The sequence below is a fragment of the Vulpes vulpes genome, chromosome 14, assembly GCF_048418805.1.
Source record: "Vulpes vulpes isolate BD-2025 chromosome 14, VulVul3, whole genome shotgun sequence".
Taxonomy (NCBI): domain Eukaryota; kingdom Metazoa; phylum Chordata; class Mammalia; order Carnivora; family Canidae; genus Vulpes; species Vulpes vulpes.
Window position 1 is genome coordinate 66,105,135 of NC_132793.1, and position 17,460 is coordinate 66,122,594.

A 17,460-nucleotide genomic window follows, 5' to 3' on the forward strand; every position below is an offset into this window, starting at 1 on the left:
GGAGATGAAGCCACAGCCGTTCTATTGTCAGAAATATTCAGGTGAACATGTAACTGAATACAAAGGTATATCTTTCAAATCATTGTATGGGCCAAATTAAGTTTTTAGAACTACTTTTAACAAACTCCTAGTATATCAACAGAGTAGCCTGCTTAGTGACCACTTTTTCCAAGTGACATATGAGTTTTTAATTTGACTGAATAAAGAGTCCCATTTTTACCAAGTAGACTGTGTGACTCAATCTCCTTCCTTTCTCATATAAGTTGGTTTCTGATTCAAGCATTTGTAATACCACCATTACTGCTTCTGAAATGCTCCCTTTGTTTTACTTGCCCCTCAGAGACTTTCCAGATTGAGTCCATTACCTAATCTCTGTTTCCAACTTTCGACTGGACTCTGATCACTAAAATATGGGAGCACTGTATTAGAAAACAAGCAGTTTACTACCCAGAGTAAGGATGAGCCAAGAAAATTAGCGGCCGATCACACATCTATATGTTCTACAGGGTAGATCTTAGAAAAACTACAACTCACCTAGTTTTGGGGTCATGTTGCCAACAACAATGAATTCGGGGATTTCTAATCCAGGAGCATATCCAGCCACCCAGGCAACCATGAGAGAGCCATATGTGCCTCTCCTGGAAATCACAACTTGGCTTGTTCCTGCAGTGATGTCCAGGAGTGGAAAAGCAGTAGATTCAAATCCAACCTGAGGAAAAACATGCTTAGAATATTTGTTTCTCCTTAAAGCTTCTTGTTTTCTGAAGAGTGAGTTAAAAGCCAACTTTGTTTACATAACATATTTTCTTGTTTTAAAATAGATTAATTCATTTGGGGAATATAAAAAATAGTGAAAGGGAATAAACAGGAAAGGAGAAAAAATGAGTGGGAAATGTCAGAAAGGGAGACAGAACATGAGAGACTCCTAACTCTGGGAAATGAACAAGGGGTGGTGGAAAGGGAGGTGGGCGGGGGATGAGGGTGACGGGGTGACGGGCACTGAGGGGGGCACTTGGGATGAGCAGTGGGTGTTACGCTAAATGTTGGCAAATTGAACTCCAATTAAAAAAAAAATAGATTCAATTACAAAATGACATCTGAGACTTGGAAATTTATCCCTTTTAAAAATTCTGATTATAGTTTATATCTTTTTTTATCAAAATGTAATCCTTTGAATTTATAATATCCAAAAAAGATAAATGCAATTATGGTTATACAAAAGCAAAAGATTAAAAATGGCATTTTAATATGACTTGTTTGTGGGTTTTTATAGAACCTGGTTTATCTGTAACTGAAATCTGACTTCTTTCTAAGATATAATAAAATCTTCATTTATAAAATAAGCACCAGAACTAGATTTTCTATTATGGTTCTTTTCAGCTCTTTGATTCAGTTTATTTTTTTTTTTTTTTGGAGGATCAGCAACATCCAAAGATTTTTTAAAAATAAACACCTTTTTATCTGTATCAAGTAAGATTTTGTTTTAAGGGTAAATTTCTCAGGGAACCCTGTGATTTATAAATGATTTATAGATGAAATAAGTTCTGGCTAATGAGTAAAAATAAAATTAGATTCCTGGCTTCATATTGTGACTTGCATAACTCAGTTTACCTCTTTTGGTACTAATATCTATAATTTGGGATACCATATGACTGACGGTTCTATATTAAGACTAGTATTCCCATTTCTTTTTTTAGCTTTTTTTCTTTCTTTTTTTTCTAGAAAGAGGGAGAAAAGAGGGAGAAAGGGAAAGAGGAGGGGCAGAGGGAGATGGAGAGAATCTTAAGCAGGCTCCATGTGGGGTCCTCCATGTGGGGTCAGATCCCACAACTCTGAATTCATGACCTAAGCCGAAATCAAGAGCTGAATGCTTAACCGACTGAACCACCCAGGTGCCCCTCATTTTCTCCATTTTAAATTGGAATGGAAAGTAGCAGAAAAGTGAAGATAGCTTCTGGAGTGACAGACAGGAAAAAAAAAAAAAAAGAAATATAAAAACGAAACTTCAACCTGAAACCAGTCTAGATTCCCTACTACAGTGAGGCTTCTTCTTATCAATTGTCTGAACCTTTGGCATATCTAAGATAATTCTTGATACATGGCTAGAGGCTGTTTGAAGTGTCCTAGCTACATGTCTCTCTCTCTCTCTCTTTCTCTCTCTCTCTCTCTCTCTCTCTCACACACACACACACACACACACACACACACACACACACAAATACTGGTAAGGAGTACAGAGCATCCACCAAGGAAAGGAATACATCATGACTGGACCCAATCTTTCCCTTTGCGGTGATACATGTGATCATGTGCATGGACAAAGAGTAAGGAATTTTTTGCTATCCTAAATGAACGGTTCATGTTGAAAGGAATCCTTTTTTACAATGATTTATATATGAGTGAAAAGAAGACAGCAAAACTTCAAAATATTACTAAGTTCTATTCCTCCATTCCCTCTTGAACAGATGAGATGCAGAAGAAAGAAAACTCACTATTCTTAGTTATTTTTAACGCTGATGAGTTCCATTCAGGGAGCAAAGCAAATCCATTCCCTGTGGAGAAGCAGCCCAGAAGGGAGTTTCTGAAGAGCATACCGTTAACGGTCAAAGCTCCTATTACACAAGATTCTGGCCAGACCTGGCTATCATTTACGTAGACTACACATCCACAAACTGGGCTAGGCCTGCCTTAAGCTGAAGGAGCTCCCATCTGAAAGAACATGATGCAATGTTAACTCATCATGGTCTCAAAAATACACACATTACCATGAGACAGAGACAACAGCCCTGTCTTGTTCCATTTTGACAGAATCGGCCTACAGAGGAAGTAAAGCCTCAAGTTATTCTTTGTTCTTTTGTGAACTTATGAAATGATTAGGAAGCAATCTTTCCCACATTGAACTCTGGTGGAAGATTCAAACATTTAGGGGCAATCATGTCACAGGATTTCATCACTAGCATTTATCTCCACCAACACAAACTTATCATGGTAAAAAGAGTCCCAAAAATGAAAGACAAATAATCACAATATTAATAAATGAAAAAATCTGGAATATTAACTGATGTTTTGTTCTAATTTTAATTATTTAGCATAAAATACCTCAATATTAAATATTCAATATAAACCTAAAAAAAAAAACCCTGGAGATTTTGATTCTAAGTGACCATTATTTTAAAAATTCTTATATTCAGACACCATGGGACCGATAATTTCTAAATCTTCAAAAATGAAAATGTCAAAAATTGGCAAATTATTTTCATATAATGTATTCATAATGTCTACTTTTGATATTGATTTAAGGAAATAGTAATTTTGAGAAATTTTATGTCTAAGAATCTTTTTAGTCCTTTCTGTGAAAAGCTGCCCTCTAGTGGTTCCTGGATGGTCCCACACTGAGGACCATTACCTGAGAATTGGCGGCTTTCTCAGGGACAGGAAGGACAGCGGATTTTGCTTCCTGGAGAATTTTTGGCATGCTGTAGAAACGTCCACTGACAAGCATCGCAGTCACCAGCTGCAAGGTGAAATTAGAGCCCAGGGATAGGAAGACCTATAAACAAACAATATCAATGACATTTTTAGTAGTAAAAAAATAATTTTCAGAAAAAAATACTGACATTTGATGTGAGTCATTAGCGCACTGCCTCAGGGTACTTTTGTACAGTTTCATCAATATATGCCTTTCCCCTCAGGTTATAAAAACAAATCAGCAGTATGAAGACCGTGGGGTGATGAGTGATAGAACGTAAAAACCACAAATTTGCAAATCCTCCATGTGTCCCCAAAGGCCTTGAGAATGATGAGAATCACAGAAGCAGTGTTAGTAATAGAATCATGTACCATAGGAATGAAACAGCTCACTGGGGGATAGAGTCAGGTCCTAAAATCAGCAAAACTCACTTTTTTCTTCATTGGGAGTAACTAAATACTCCAATGAGATTTACTCAAAATGGATAACGACTCAGGTAACTGATACCTTTGAATATTTTGGATAAGTAAAAATTACTAACAAAAGAGACTGCCAATTTTTTAAGTTTTCAAATCTAACTCAATAATTTAAAAATTAATGTTACCCTAACTTTTTTTGAAATTGAAAAAATATATTCCCATAGAAACATTGTTATAGATAATGGATAATCCCCCAATTTATCCCATAACCTGGATAATACTAACAACACTATACATCTTTATTAAACATAAAAATAACCATTTTTGTGGAGTCTGTTCTTCTTTTATTATTTTTAAAGATTTTATTTATTTATTCATGAGAGACACAGAGAGAGCCAGAGACTCAGGCAAAGGGAGAAGCAGGCTCCTCACAGGGAGCCCAATGTGGGACTCGATCCCGGAATCCCAGGATCACGCCCTGAGCTGAAGGCAGATGCTCAACTGCTGAGCTACCCAGGAGTCCCTCTGTTCTTCTTTTAAATATAATGTACTTAAACATACACCAAAGCCCTCCAAATGTACAAAATATGTACTGTAATAGTTTCAAATGTTTTGTAACATGAGGACAACAGGTGTTTCATTCATTCAATCAATCTTCATTTTTGCAAAGTGACATTCACTGAACATGACTCACAGATCAAGTGCTAAGGAAACAGAAATAAATCAGTGTCCTCACTTCAAATATGTGCCTTCCACATCTCCTCTAGAGCTACCCTTCGCCCATGCAGTTCACTAACTGGGCTGCTAAGGTGTGACATGTGCATAAATCAAGGGGAGGATTCTTTCCGTAGTTCCCTTTTTCCTTCATGCTCCAGATATACTGCATTGCTCTTTGAAGACTGAGCTATTAGTAAGAAGGAAAAAAATATCTGTGTAACTTTTGACTCCCCCAAAACTTAACTACTAATAGTGTACCACTGACCAGAAGCCTATAACACAGTAGATTAACACATATTTTAGAAGTTTTTTTTGTTACTGTATTCTTACAATAAAGTAAGCCAGAGAAAAGAAAATGTTATTTAAAAAATCATAAGGAAGGGAAAATACATTTATAGTGCTGTCCTGCATTTGCCAAAACAAACCCACATGTAAAAGTGAATCTGCACAGTTCAACCTGCATTACTCCAAGGTTAACTGTATACCATTCAGCTTTGAAAAGGAAATAATTAGAGGATTAGCATCCTTCAAAATGGTCCAGGTACCATTCACTACAGGACATGGTCTGAGAGTTAGGCAGATCAAGGGTTTTAGTCCATCTAGTATATACATCACATATTTTGGTTTTCCTATACACAACATGAGAATAGTTTTATACTATTCACATCACTTACTAAAGTAACAGAATAATCAGATCTTCACTGTAGCATGTCTTATAGTCAAATGAAATCTCACTATAGAATAATACAAAGCTATTCCTAGAGAAGCTAAAGGAATGTCCTCTGCTATTCATTAACAGTTTTAAATTTCTGAATGCATTCAGAGGGTAATGTTACATAGATATATATGGGAAAATGTTTCAAGGTACATAATTCAAGCACACTGCATTTTTTTAAAAACTCTAATTTGTAAATGAGACTTAATACAATCATATTCTGGTTAAATTAATCTTTTATTTCCCCAGTTTTGCAGTCTTTTATTTCCCCAGTTTTGCAATCTTTATTCCAGCCTTGAAAATTTTCATAAATAGGAAATGGAGGTTAGAAATTAATCAACAGGGTCAGGGCATTGAGTCAAAGAATACAGAGTTATAGGCATAAGTAATACATAAGAGCCTGATACCATTGAGACAAAAATATGTTATCTCTAAATGGGAATATACTTAACTCATTTATAATCTGCACATGTATCATCCAATAATTATTATGCATTTCTATGATTACATTTAAATATCTCAATAAGACTATAAGCTGATCATGAAGGAGTTTTGTTGGAATGATCAGGAGACAGAAGAAATGATACAAACCTGACTCCTCACTGGCACCATGTCCACTTTGTATCTGGCACCATCTTTGACTACCAGTTGCCTCTCTGCATTTTCAGTAACAACTGGCTGCTCCTTTTGGTCAGATGAGATTCGAAATCCAACAGCAACATCTCCAAATGTTCCAGCAAGCCGGGTTATATTAATTTGGATAAATCTACTAAGGTTTTGCCCAATAAAGATTGACTGGTAATCTGAATATAGAGCAAATACTCCATGTGGGTCATCATTTGCAGAAACAGAAAACCGTGTGATGCACTGTTCTGGATCGAGTTCTGCTCCTCCCTCTACAGAAACAAGCTGGATCACATAATCTTCTTGTATCTCAGGTGTGTCGTCTGGTAGCAAATGAACATCAAAGCTCATTTCACTCTCTCCATCAGCAATAGTGAAAAATCCTTTTGTTGAAAGAAAGTCTCCTGTAATATTGAACTCACTGCTTATTTCCCAGTAAACCTAAAATAAAAGGAAAAAAATCCAACAAAGTCACATAATTCATTATATTGAATCAAAATCCTTTATTTTTCCTCTATAATATACAAAAAATAAATTCTAATTGTCTGTCATTATATTCAAAGCCCCAAATAGTTTAGAAAGTATGGAGGAATGACATTAGCATCACAAAAGTATATGAACTCTTTCAGGCTAATGTATGCAATTTGTAGGACAATAGATTACAAAATCTCACTTCACCTACTTCTGAAATAATAGCATACTTTGAAGAGATAAAGCAAAGCAAAATTAACTTTAGAATGGCAGTTCCAGGGATGCCTGGATGGCTCAGCTATTGAGCATCTGGCTTTGGTTCAGGGCGAGCTCCCAGGTCCAGGGATGGAGTCCCACATCAGGCTCCCCATAGAGAGTGTGCTTCTCCCTCTGCCTGTATCTCTGCCTCTCTCTCTCTCTCTCTCTCTCTCTCTGTGCCTCTCATGAATAAATAAATTTTAAAAATCTTTAAAAAAAAGGCAGTTCCACAAATAACTTCAAAAGGTCCGAATACATATTTGATAGGTATCTGAACCACAGACAATACTTGAAGGTAAAAAGTGAGTAGATAATCTGATGCTTTATATTGTAATTTGTTTTTGTTTCCTTTTAACAAAAAGGGAGTATCAACAAGATTTCAAGAATTAAAAATTATTTTCCAAGAATTTTTGGGCTCCTCACCAAAAAGCTTCCACTGAGGAAGTATCAGTTAATCTACAATACAGGAAAAGGGTTAAATTCATAAAGATATTTTGTAATCCATAAAGATATATTTCTGCCAGCAAACAAATAACCTTGATCTGTCAGACAGATATCTCAATGATTTACAAAAACATTCCCAAACATTCTATGTCAATATACACGCAAATGCAACCTGCTAAAAAACAGCTGGTAAACCAATAAATCTATACTGAGAAATAAAGCCTTGAGGAAGATATTAAGCAATTTACAAAAATCATTGAGGGATTGAAGGAGGAAAAGTTAAATGTTATAGCAAACAAGGAAATACAAAATAGTTCAGTCATATACTCTTCATGATTAAGTGTGAGGAAGATCTTTTCACTCTTAAGTGTAGCTGAATCTAGAAAGAGAGGTTTGTGTTGTCTGGAGAACCCAAAGGTACTGAAATGAATCTTCTCAACCTGTCTGCAACTCATGTCACTTTCAAAACTTTTACCAGAACACATAGTTCTCTGTCCTTCACAACCACATTTGTCAGGCAAATTGTTACACTACTTAAAAATCAAATGAAACACGATACCGTAATTTCTCCAAAAATGCCCTTGACTCTTTTGACAAAGAAAGTAATAATCAGGGGCCCTTCCAGAGCCAATGGCTCTGAATAGATCTTCTCAGATAAAGACTCAGGAGCAAACTGAACAACCCCATTTGGATCACCAAACTTCTGTATCTAAAAATAGAGACAACAGAGTGAATAATGTGTATAACAACTCTAAATGAAATTACATTACCCAACACATCAACAGACGGATAAGCTGAAGAAATGAAAGAAACACAGGAATAATACTTGAATTTCATCTGCCTAGCTACCTGATTTTTCAAAAGCTTCTTTAGTACACCGACTGTCATCTAAAACAAGTAGGTTCTTATTCCCCAACGACAAAAGGAGTGTCTGGAAAACTAATTTGTAAGGTCTCAAAAGGATAATATGTCACTGCCTGAAATTGGCTTGATTTGCTTCATGTTTCCTTCACATAACCAGGGCTAATTGTTTAGTAAAACACTTGTCATTGTGAAGGTATTTTGTAGATGTGATTAATACTTACAGTCATTTGACTTTAAGTAAAAGAGATTACCCTTGATACTGTGAGTCAGCCTCAGCCAGTAAATTGAGCAAACACTAAGGTTTCCCTTAGTGAAAAGAAAAGAAATTCCAGAGAAAAAGGAATTCTGCCTCAAGATTACAATTTAGGAATCCTGCCGGAGTTTCCGGTCTGCCAGCCTATTCCCCAAAATCCAAACTCATGATCACGACTGCAAGTCTTTCCTGACCGTCCTGCTTAGTAGCCTGCACTGTGGATTTTGGACTTGTTGACCATCATACACATGTGAGCCAAGTTTTTAAAATCAAACTTTCCCTTTCTCCCTCTTCCCAAACTAGGGTATTTTCCAAACTTAAAAAAAAAGAGCACTTCTCTGCATTGTTTTCAGTAGCTCTGATACCCGGCACTTCCTACCCCTGATGGACTGAATGGTTCATTCATATCAAATAAGCTCGATTCAGATTTGACCCAACACATCACTGTGTGAATTGAACAAATACCATTCTTCTTTCCAACAATCTGACTTGTGACTGAGTTAAAACTTTTATGCACTTTCATGGCAAAGATGTCTGACGTTTAGGATGATATAACAAATAACTTCTGTCTGACAGTGTGAAAATATTCTCCAAACACCAGATTTTCACAGAGCGGAAAATAAGTATTTATCACTATATGAAAGTCCTTTGAAGAGTAATGACCAAAAATCAGGCTATATAATAAACTAACATAATAACCAGAAAGTCTGGCCCATAGGAATTATTATGACTTCATTTGGTTTTATAACTTTCAATTCATCATAAGCCCAAGGAGTTTCAACAAATGTAAAATGCATCTTCTGATAAATCCATTACTCTAAAATTTTGTGCAAAAAATTAAGTTAGACTTACTGTTATTGTAATATCTTTAGCTCTGGAGTCTAATTTAGCTTCTCCTTTCACAAGGTCAAGTTTAATAATGAAAATCTCTTCGACTTCAGTGTCTTCATGAGGATAGATTGTCAGAGTGATGGTTCTCACACCACCTTCTCCCTCTCCAAAATAGAAGGACCCACTCACTGGGTCTGCAATGTCTCTGTTCTGTGGTGGTAAGGTTTCCTGAGAATTGGGTCCTAATATCACCCAGTTCACCTGCAGGGTGTTTGTATTTTTAATAGAGGTAATCAATTTTATTTTATTTTTATCATCTATCTGTCCATCTATTTAAAATTTTTTAAAAGTAATCTCTATACCCAATGTGAGGCTCAAACTCACAACCCCAAGACCAAGAGCTGCAGGCTCTACTGACTGAGCCAGGGAGGTGCCTCAGAAATAATCAATTTTAAACAAAGAATTACTTTGTAGGATATGTAGTATTAGAAAAAAATATATATACATATATATACACATGAAAACTATTTTAAGATATTGTCAGTGAATTCCTCATCTTCTTAAAAATATGAATATTTGCAAATATAAACTACATACTTACAGGATATCAGTTTTCATGGATAAGAAACGTATGAATACATGGTAATTTGTCACCACACAGGAAAATAAAAATGTAAAAGCACATATTTTAAATATACATATATTAGAGAAATACAAACTTAAAAAATGAGTACAACACTGTCTTGCTGTATCCACAGGCTCTGTCAATCAAAAACTATTTGCGTAAGACAATAAAACCACATGAAAAATCTGCTGAGTGTGCACTTTCTTCTAAATATACTTAAATAAACTCTTAGAGCAAGATGAACATAAGTTTTTATAAATTGTTATAAGAAACAAAATTTTACAATAAATGCATTTTAAATATTTCTATAATATAAAATTATACACTTTTCATATCCACAAGGAAAGAAAACTGGGGATTTTGCTTTGCTTCTTTTATCTTTCATCAGCATCGAGGATAGCTGATCACTTCCTCTTTCTTAAAACACAGCATCCTACCTTTCATGGCCTCTGTACACCTTCCCTTTTGCCTTTACATCTCAATTTTCTTTGCTAGCTCTCCTTCCTCAGATAGTTAAATGCTGGCAGCCCAGGACTTCAGGCTGCATCTCTCACACCCCTTATCACCACTCCTTCAGCCACATAGTTTCAAATGCCTCCACATGTGTCAGCAGCTTCTGACCTCCCCACAACCCATCCTCACACATTCCCCCATGCACTCAGCCCTCCACTGGGATGTCCAGTAGCCATCTCAAATTAACAAGACCGAACAGAAATCCTGATTCTCCCCCAAGCTTCTGCAGGTCTCAGTAAAGGGCACTATAATTTACTCAGTTGCTCAACTAAAATTTTGGCAGTTATTCCTGATTCCTCTTTCCCTCGACTTCCACTAGCCCAATTTTTCCTCCAAAACATGCTCAATGTCTATTCACTTCTCCCCATCCCATTTCCACACATGTGAGCCACTGTCAGCTGTGCCTTGGATGACAGAGGGCAAGACCCTCCTAGTTGCCCCCCTGCTTCTAATCTGGCTTCTCGATATTCCATTTCCCCCACAGCAGTCATAAGTGAGCTACTTAAAATGGCAACCCAGTGACATCAACACCATTCCCCTGCTTCAAACTCTCTAATGGAATCCTATTTGCACTTAGAATGCCCTTTAATCTGGTTTGGTATTATGTGCTGCCAAAGCGAGCACTTCTTTAATCTGGTTTGGGAAAGTCTCTATGATCAAACACCTACTGACCTCTCTGACCTATCCTGTGCCCTCCCCTCCAAGTCCTCTACCACATGCAACCCTCCACACCTCAAACATGCCAGGCTTGTAGATACACATGGCTATTCTTTCTGCCAAAAGGCTCATCCCTCTAACAATTACATGACCATCTCTCAGTATCAAGCTTTCAGCTTAAATATCACAATATCACCATATAATCTAGAGTAGTCAGCAGGTCACTCAGATTGTGTCTCTCAATTGTGTCTCTCAAGTGCAGAGCACTTAAATGTCATCACATATATTTTTTTTATTTATCTGTTTATTGTTCTGAAAAATCTAAGAGAATAGAGATGAGGTCTGTCTTATTCACCAGCGTATTCTAGTGCCCAGAAGAGGATCTGGCACATGGAAAGCACTCAATAAATACTTGACCTAATGCATTTTATCAGAATTCTTCATTTCATTTCTAACTTGCTCTCAAGAGTTCCTGATAACAGCTATGCCTTATATATTTTTATGTAGTTCACAGGACTGGAGCCACTTAACACCTAATGGGTAATTAATAAATACTACTGATTGTGAATAAGTAAATGGATTTATTTGAGGAGTAAGAAAATCCAACTCCATACTCAAGCCATAAAAATTATTTTTAAAACCATGGGAAGAATAACTCTACCTGAATTTCTCCCAAGAGTCCTCCAGTCCGCTCCAGCAGCAAGGATAAAATCACTGTGGAATTGGGATTAGGAACAGAAATTTTGCTTTGGTTAAGAAATCTTACAACGCCAAAGGGAGAGTCACTCTTGGCAATCGTTATTCTGCTCACTAGGTGGCGCCCAAGGACCGCTCCGCCAGTAGCTCCAACGAGCAAAATTTCAATGGGCTCTGCAAATTCACTGCATAGCAAGGAGGAGGAATTCTGTGAGTCTAAACATATTAAAATGCTTCTAAAACCCAAATAACTAGTCATTTTCTAAATTGGTCATACATATTCAAGACACAGCATTCATACACCAAATGGTAAGAAGAGGGTGCTCAGCTAAAAAGCACAAATGATCAACTTTAATACTATATAACCTGCAATAGTTATTAGACTTTCTTCCTCTCTTTTGAATTGCTTAATGCATTAAGGAAGTGAACTGCAGGATGCTTCTACATTCTGATTAGACTCCTCAAATATAAAAGAGCAAAAGTCATTATTTCCCTCTGTATGAAAAAGTGAACATAAAATCCCAATGGTCTCCCAATTCGTTCTTTCCTACCCCAAGGACCCCCCAAAAGTTCCTCACTTGTTTCTCCGTGGGCATAGCAAATCTAAAATTCTATTATCAGTGCAAAACATAAGTAAGGATTAGAACACAGTAATCATACCCTACAGATGCCCATATTATTTTCGGCATTACTAAATAGTATTACCTTTCACTATCATCAATGATGGAGACATTTATAAAACTTAAGTTCTGCCCATGCTGAAAGGTGACTGAGCTGCCATGCAGGATATAATCAACACCGCCAGGAACTGCAGAGGAGCTCTGAGAGATGAAATCAGCAGTCACACGGCCATAAGCTCCATGCAGCCTCACCACTGGAATCATGATCATTCCAACGTCTTCTTCCACTGTAGCAGGAACACGCAATTAATTGGTATGCCGGACAAAGCAACCAGCTTTTACAAGATTCAGTCAAATTAAACACAGTGACTAAAAATAACAGTACAATGCAAGCTCTCTCTTTTTTTTTCCAGAGTTCGTTTATCACTTTAAAAAGTATTAAGTGGCACCTGGGTGGCTCAGGCAGTTAAGCATCCGACTCTTGGTTTCGACTTAGGCATGATCTCAAGGTAGTAAGATCTAGACCTGTGTCAGGCTCCCTGCTCTGTGTGGAGTCTGTTTGAGATTCTCTTTTTCCCTCTGCCCCTCCCCACCAGCTGGAGACACACACCACTCTCTCTCTCTGTCTCTCTCTCTCAAATAAATAAATCTTTTAAAAAATAGTGAAATTTTCAAGACTTATTTTTTATGAGAAATATAATTTGCCATAAGTTGAAAGTTATAGTGAGTAGTATAAGTTAGAACTCAAATAACCTATTTAATCATTAGCATAGGTATTCTTCCTCTGTGTGCTGCATACAAATAAATGATCCTTGCTTTCCAAGATAATGCTAGATGAATATGAAAAACACTTAAAATATGTGTACTCAAAGGAAAGTGTTCTGGATCGCTTTTACATTTAGTTGAAACATACAAAATGTAAATAATTGACGTTCATGTTAATTGAATCATATGAATGTTTTAAAAATCCAAATAAAAATACAATTTTATATTTTAAGTTCCTATGAAATTTATCTGAGAATCTGAAAATGTATCCTCAATGTCTAATTTCAACTTAAAAATTCTTTCCAAAAATTTATTTTCCTCTTAAGCCATGTTAACCTCTGCAAATTAAAATATCACTTAATAGTTTACATTAGCTATGCTCATATTAGACAACAGTTCATATTAGCTATGGCTAAATAATATTGAATTTAATTATAATTATAAATATGCATTGCTCCAAATCCCCCCAAAGACAATGAATCAAACAGAAATCAGTGAATAGAAAAAAAATTCTAAGTCATTTATGTATTACTTGCTATACAAAATGCAGCATGACTTTTACTAGCTGTAACTGAGGTTCACAAAAATGGTGATATCTTCCATGACTTTATTCGTAAAGTCAGTATTAATCAATTTCAAAGTGATTTCTGATGAACTTAAAAATGGCTAGAAAACCAATGAATTTGATCGAGTCAATGAAGTCAATAAACTAATTGCAGCAAGAAAAGAATATGTTTATTTTGAAAGTAATATGCCTCTGAATAAAATCTGAAAAGCAACCAGCTCTGTTACATAGAGGCATAGTTTCTGCATTCTGTTTCTGCAGGAGGAGAGGACAAAGAACAGTAGGCAGCTGCTATTAGGAACTGTCACAGGAAAGTATGAGTAGCTGCCCAGACACCACCTGCATCTGCAGTCCAGTAAAACAGTAATTTTAAAGGTGATTATTCATTAGGTAGTGAATATTCACTGATTTCTAGTCACAAAGGAAATTATTTCATAAATGAGAAAGATATTCATAAAGATGTCTGAAATATAAATATTTCAAACACCTGCACCCCGATGTTTATAGCAGCAACGTCCACAATAGCCAAACTGTGGAAGGAGCCTCGGTGTCCATCGAAAGATGAATGGATAAAGAAGATGTGGTTTATGTATACAATGGAATATTACTCAGCCATTAGAAACGACAAATACCCACCATTTGCTTCAACGTGGATGGAACTGGAGGGTATTATGCTGAGTGAAGTAAGTCAATCGGAGAAGGACAAACATTGTATGTTCTCATTCATTTGGGGAATATAAATAATAGTGAAAGGGAATATAAGAGAAGGGAGAAGAAATGTGTGGGAAATATCAGGAAGGGAGACAGAACATAAAGAACATTCCTAACTCTGGGAAACGAACTAGGGGTGATGGAAGGGGAGGAGGGCGGGGGGTGGGGGTGAATGGGTGACGGGCACTGAGGGGGGCACTTGACGGGATGAGCACTGGGTGTTATTCTGTATGTTGGTAAATTGAACACCAATAAAATATAAATTTATTATTTAAAAAAAAAGATTTATATTTCAATAAGATATTGAAATCTTAGGATTTCAATAATCCTAAGATTAAATAGTTTTTCTAAAGCCTTGTTCCTTACCATTCAATTTTGCCATACACAAGTGGGGTTCAACACTGTTCAAGGGCAACTCAAAATAGATTTTAAAAAATAAATATATAAATGCATATATAAATGTATATGAAGGTGTACATGTATGTGTATACACATGCATGCATGCACACACACAGCAAACTGATAAAATTTACACATGGGGATTCAAACTGACAGTGTCATGTTCAGGTACTTTTTTAATTCAGAAAGTAGTGGTAAATTTATAAGATTACTGAACTTACCTTCAAAGGCAGTATACTTTGGGTCAAATTCAATGATGCCCTCTGCATTATCATTTTTCATTATTATGATTCGGACAATGGAGATGTTTCCTATCTCAGGAGGTTGATCTACCTGAAGACCATTCTCTTGGATGGTAAAATCATACCCGCTTGCAAAGTCATGAAAAAATAACAATAAAAGAAAATAAAATGAGCACATAATTGCTGAGTATGAACTAAAGGGTCTTCTTGGCTCCTATAACTTAGTCCTATTAAGCATTTTAATATTTTAAAGAACTCCAACACTAAAATATACTTTTTTTCCTGAAATGATGTCTAAAATAGACTTCTGTGCTGCTCCCAATTATCACTGCCTGCATGAAACCAAAACCAATATTAAGTTATTAAACTTAGGCAATGGGAAGATAATAAGACTACAGTAAATGTTAACAGTTGCCTGAGATGGACTGTAGATTAGCTGATTACCTTAATATGAAAGCAGTGAATTTTCTAGCAGCTAGGCAAAATGAGACTATGTTACTTTCCTTTTCCAAATCAAAGGAAGGCTAGAAATTTACCAAGAAGGAAAAACTTGTTTTTTTGTCAGAATTAAACAAGTAGAAATCATTTTTTAAAAGGGTAGCACGGAGGACAAAATCTCCAAGTCCTAGTTGGTCAATAACACAGATGGTCTCTCACATTTAAGGAACTAATGACTAAATTTCACTTACCTCATTAAAATAGTCCATGATCAGCTCAAATTTTAACACACTGGATACAAGTTCAAATTCATTCCCATTGCCAGTTTTCCTTTTCTCAGCTGGCTGGGAAGATGGCAGCCATTCAGACTGAATGTGCCTAACCAAAACCAGGCAACTTTCTTTCAAAATAAGCAGAGGTCCCGCTTGGAGAAACTGGTAAGGGGACACTCCCACTATACTACAAAAACATCAGTCTGGACTTCAAGATACCCAAGAAGGCCATGTAGGGCACCTATATTGACCCGAGTGCCCCTACGCTGATAATGTATCCATCTGCGTGTGGATTCTGCTGGCGTGGTGACCAAGATGAAGATGCAGAGGACCACTGTTATCCACAGAGACTACCTCCACTACAACAAAAGCACAACCACTTTGAGAAATGCCACAAGAACATATCTGTGCACCTGTCCCCTGCGTCAGGGATGTCCAGATCAGTGACACTGCCACAGTGGGCAAGTGCTGGCCCCTGAGCAAGACTGTGAGCTTCAGTGTGCTCCTGGTCATGAAGGCTGCTGCACCAAGAAGTCCAGAAGTTCTGAGATTAGTTAGACATCTGCCCACACTCCAGAAGAAAATAAAGTTATTTTCCCAGGAAAAAAAAAATCATTCCTATTGACAGAAACAGAATCATTTCTGGGAAATTTAAGATTTGAAGTATACACAAACCTACAATATGTTTTCCACATGGAATAATATATTTTCTACCTAAATCACTCAATAAAATAGTTTAGCCTTCAAAGTTTTTTCTAACTAAAACAGATGCAATATCATTTTCATGTGCAAGAAAAATTCCTTTAAGACTTATATAAATGCAAACATTATTCTAGTTGAAGGTTTTGTATAATCTGTCAGAACAGAGGTGCTCCTGGGTGTTATGCTATATGTTGGCAAATTGAAATCCAATTAAAAAAAAAAAGAAATCCTCAGCTTTGACTCCTTAAGTCTTCTAATAAAACAATTCAATTTTGATCCTTGAAAAAAAAAACAAAACAAAACAGAGGTGCTCCTTGGGCTACTCAACTCCTGGGTATTTCAGCATGATTCAGGTGTTTCCCACCCTTGTTAATCAAGTCTGCTGCCCCTAAATCAAGGAATGAGACAGCCAGACAACCTCAATATGATTAATTCTTGATCTTCAATAAAAACATGATGCAGAGTAATAGCTGACTTTGACTCACATTTTTCTCCATTTGAAAACTGCCAAAGGGCAAGCATCCACCTCAACCCCCACAGAAGACAGCATTGCTTTCAGAGACACCAAGGAAAGAAATTTCGCACTCAGCCCTCAGGTGTAGAGATAAATGGAAGGGAAAGTAAATTCCACCACACTAGCTGACCTTTGACCTCCAAGTCCCTACCAAATTATCACAAGCCCATACCATGTTCAATTCTCTTACTAATCTGAGTGAATTCTCATAATAAAAACAACATGCTTTCAGCTTTCAAGAAAAACTGAAATTTTAGAACTTGGCAAAATTAACAGTCTTTGTCATGATTTCCCTACTACGCCCTGTCCTGCTGTCACATAAATCTGAAAAAGAGCAAGTTTCCTATACAACACATTCTCTCTCTCAGTCTATTTTTGTTTTGTTTTTCCTAATTTTCTTTTTTAACTTTACCTTCCCAGGAGTTCCACCTTTTTAATTACTAGAGAAAATTCCTCTGGGCCTTCAGGAAGACCATCATCAAGTATTGCAATGTGCACACTTTTCGCCATCTCCCTTGCTTCAAAGAGGAGCTGCCCCGCCGCAGGAATAAAATCCAAGCCTGCCTTTGCTGTTCCACTCACGGTCTCATACCAGAGTCTCACGGGGCCAAATGATCCACCTGAACGGATGACTGTGATGTTCACCTATGCAAGAAGCAGTTTTTATTTGATTTGG

General features: G+C 36.6%; 1 protein-coding gene across 1 annotated transcript in view; it reads right to left on the bottom strand.

Moving 5' to 3' along the window:
• Positions 1-17,460, bottom strand: part of ADGRV1 (adhesion G protein-coupled receptor V1) — a 529,718-nt gene that overhangs the window by 329,564 nt on the left and 182,694 nt on the right. Inside the window, exons 64-72 of the mRNA XM_025992909.2 lie at positions 17,197-17,429; positions 14,838-14,986; positions 12,262-12,463; positions 11,522-11,741; positions 9,087-9,326; positions 7,677-7,826; positions 5,912-6,385; positions 3,407-3,550; positions 535-709 (exon numbers count right to left, since the gene is read on the bottom strand). Of these exons, the coding sequence (XP_025848694.2) occupies positions 535-709; positions 3,407-3,550; positions 5,912-6,385; positions 7,677-7,826; positions 9,087-9,326; positions 11,522-11,741; positions 12,262-12,463; positions 14,838-14,986; positions 17,197-17,429 (1,987 nt within the window). The remainder of the gene's footprint in view (positions 1-534; positions 710-3,406; positions 3,551-5,911; positions 6,386-7,676; positions 7,827-9,086; positions 9,327-11,521; positions 11,742-12,261; positions 12,464-14,837; positions 14,987-17,196; positions 17,430-17,460) is intronic.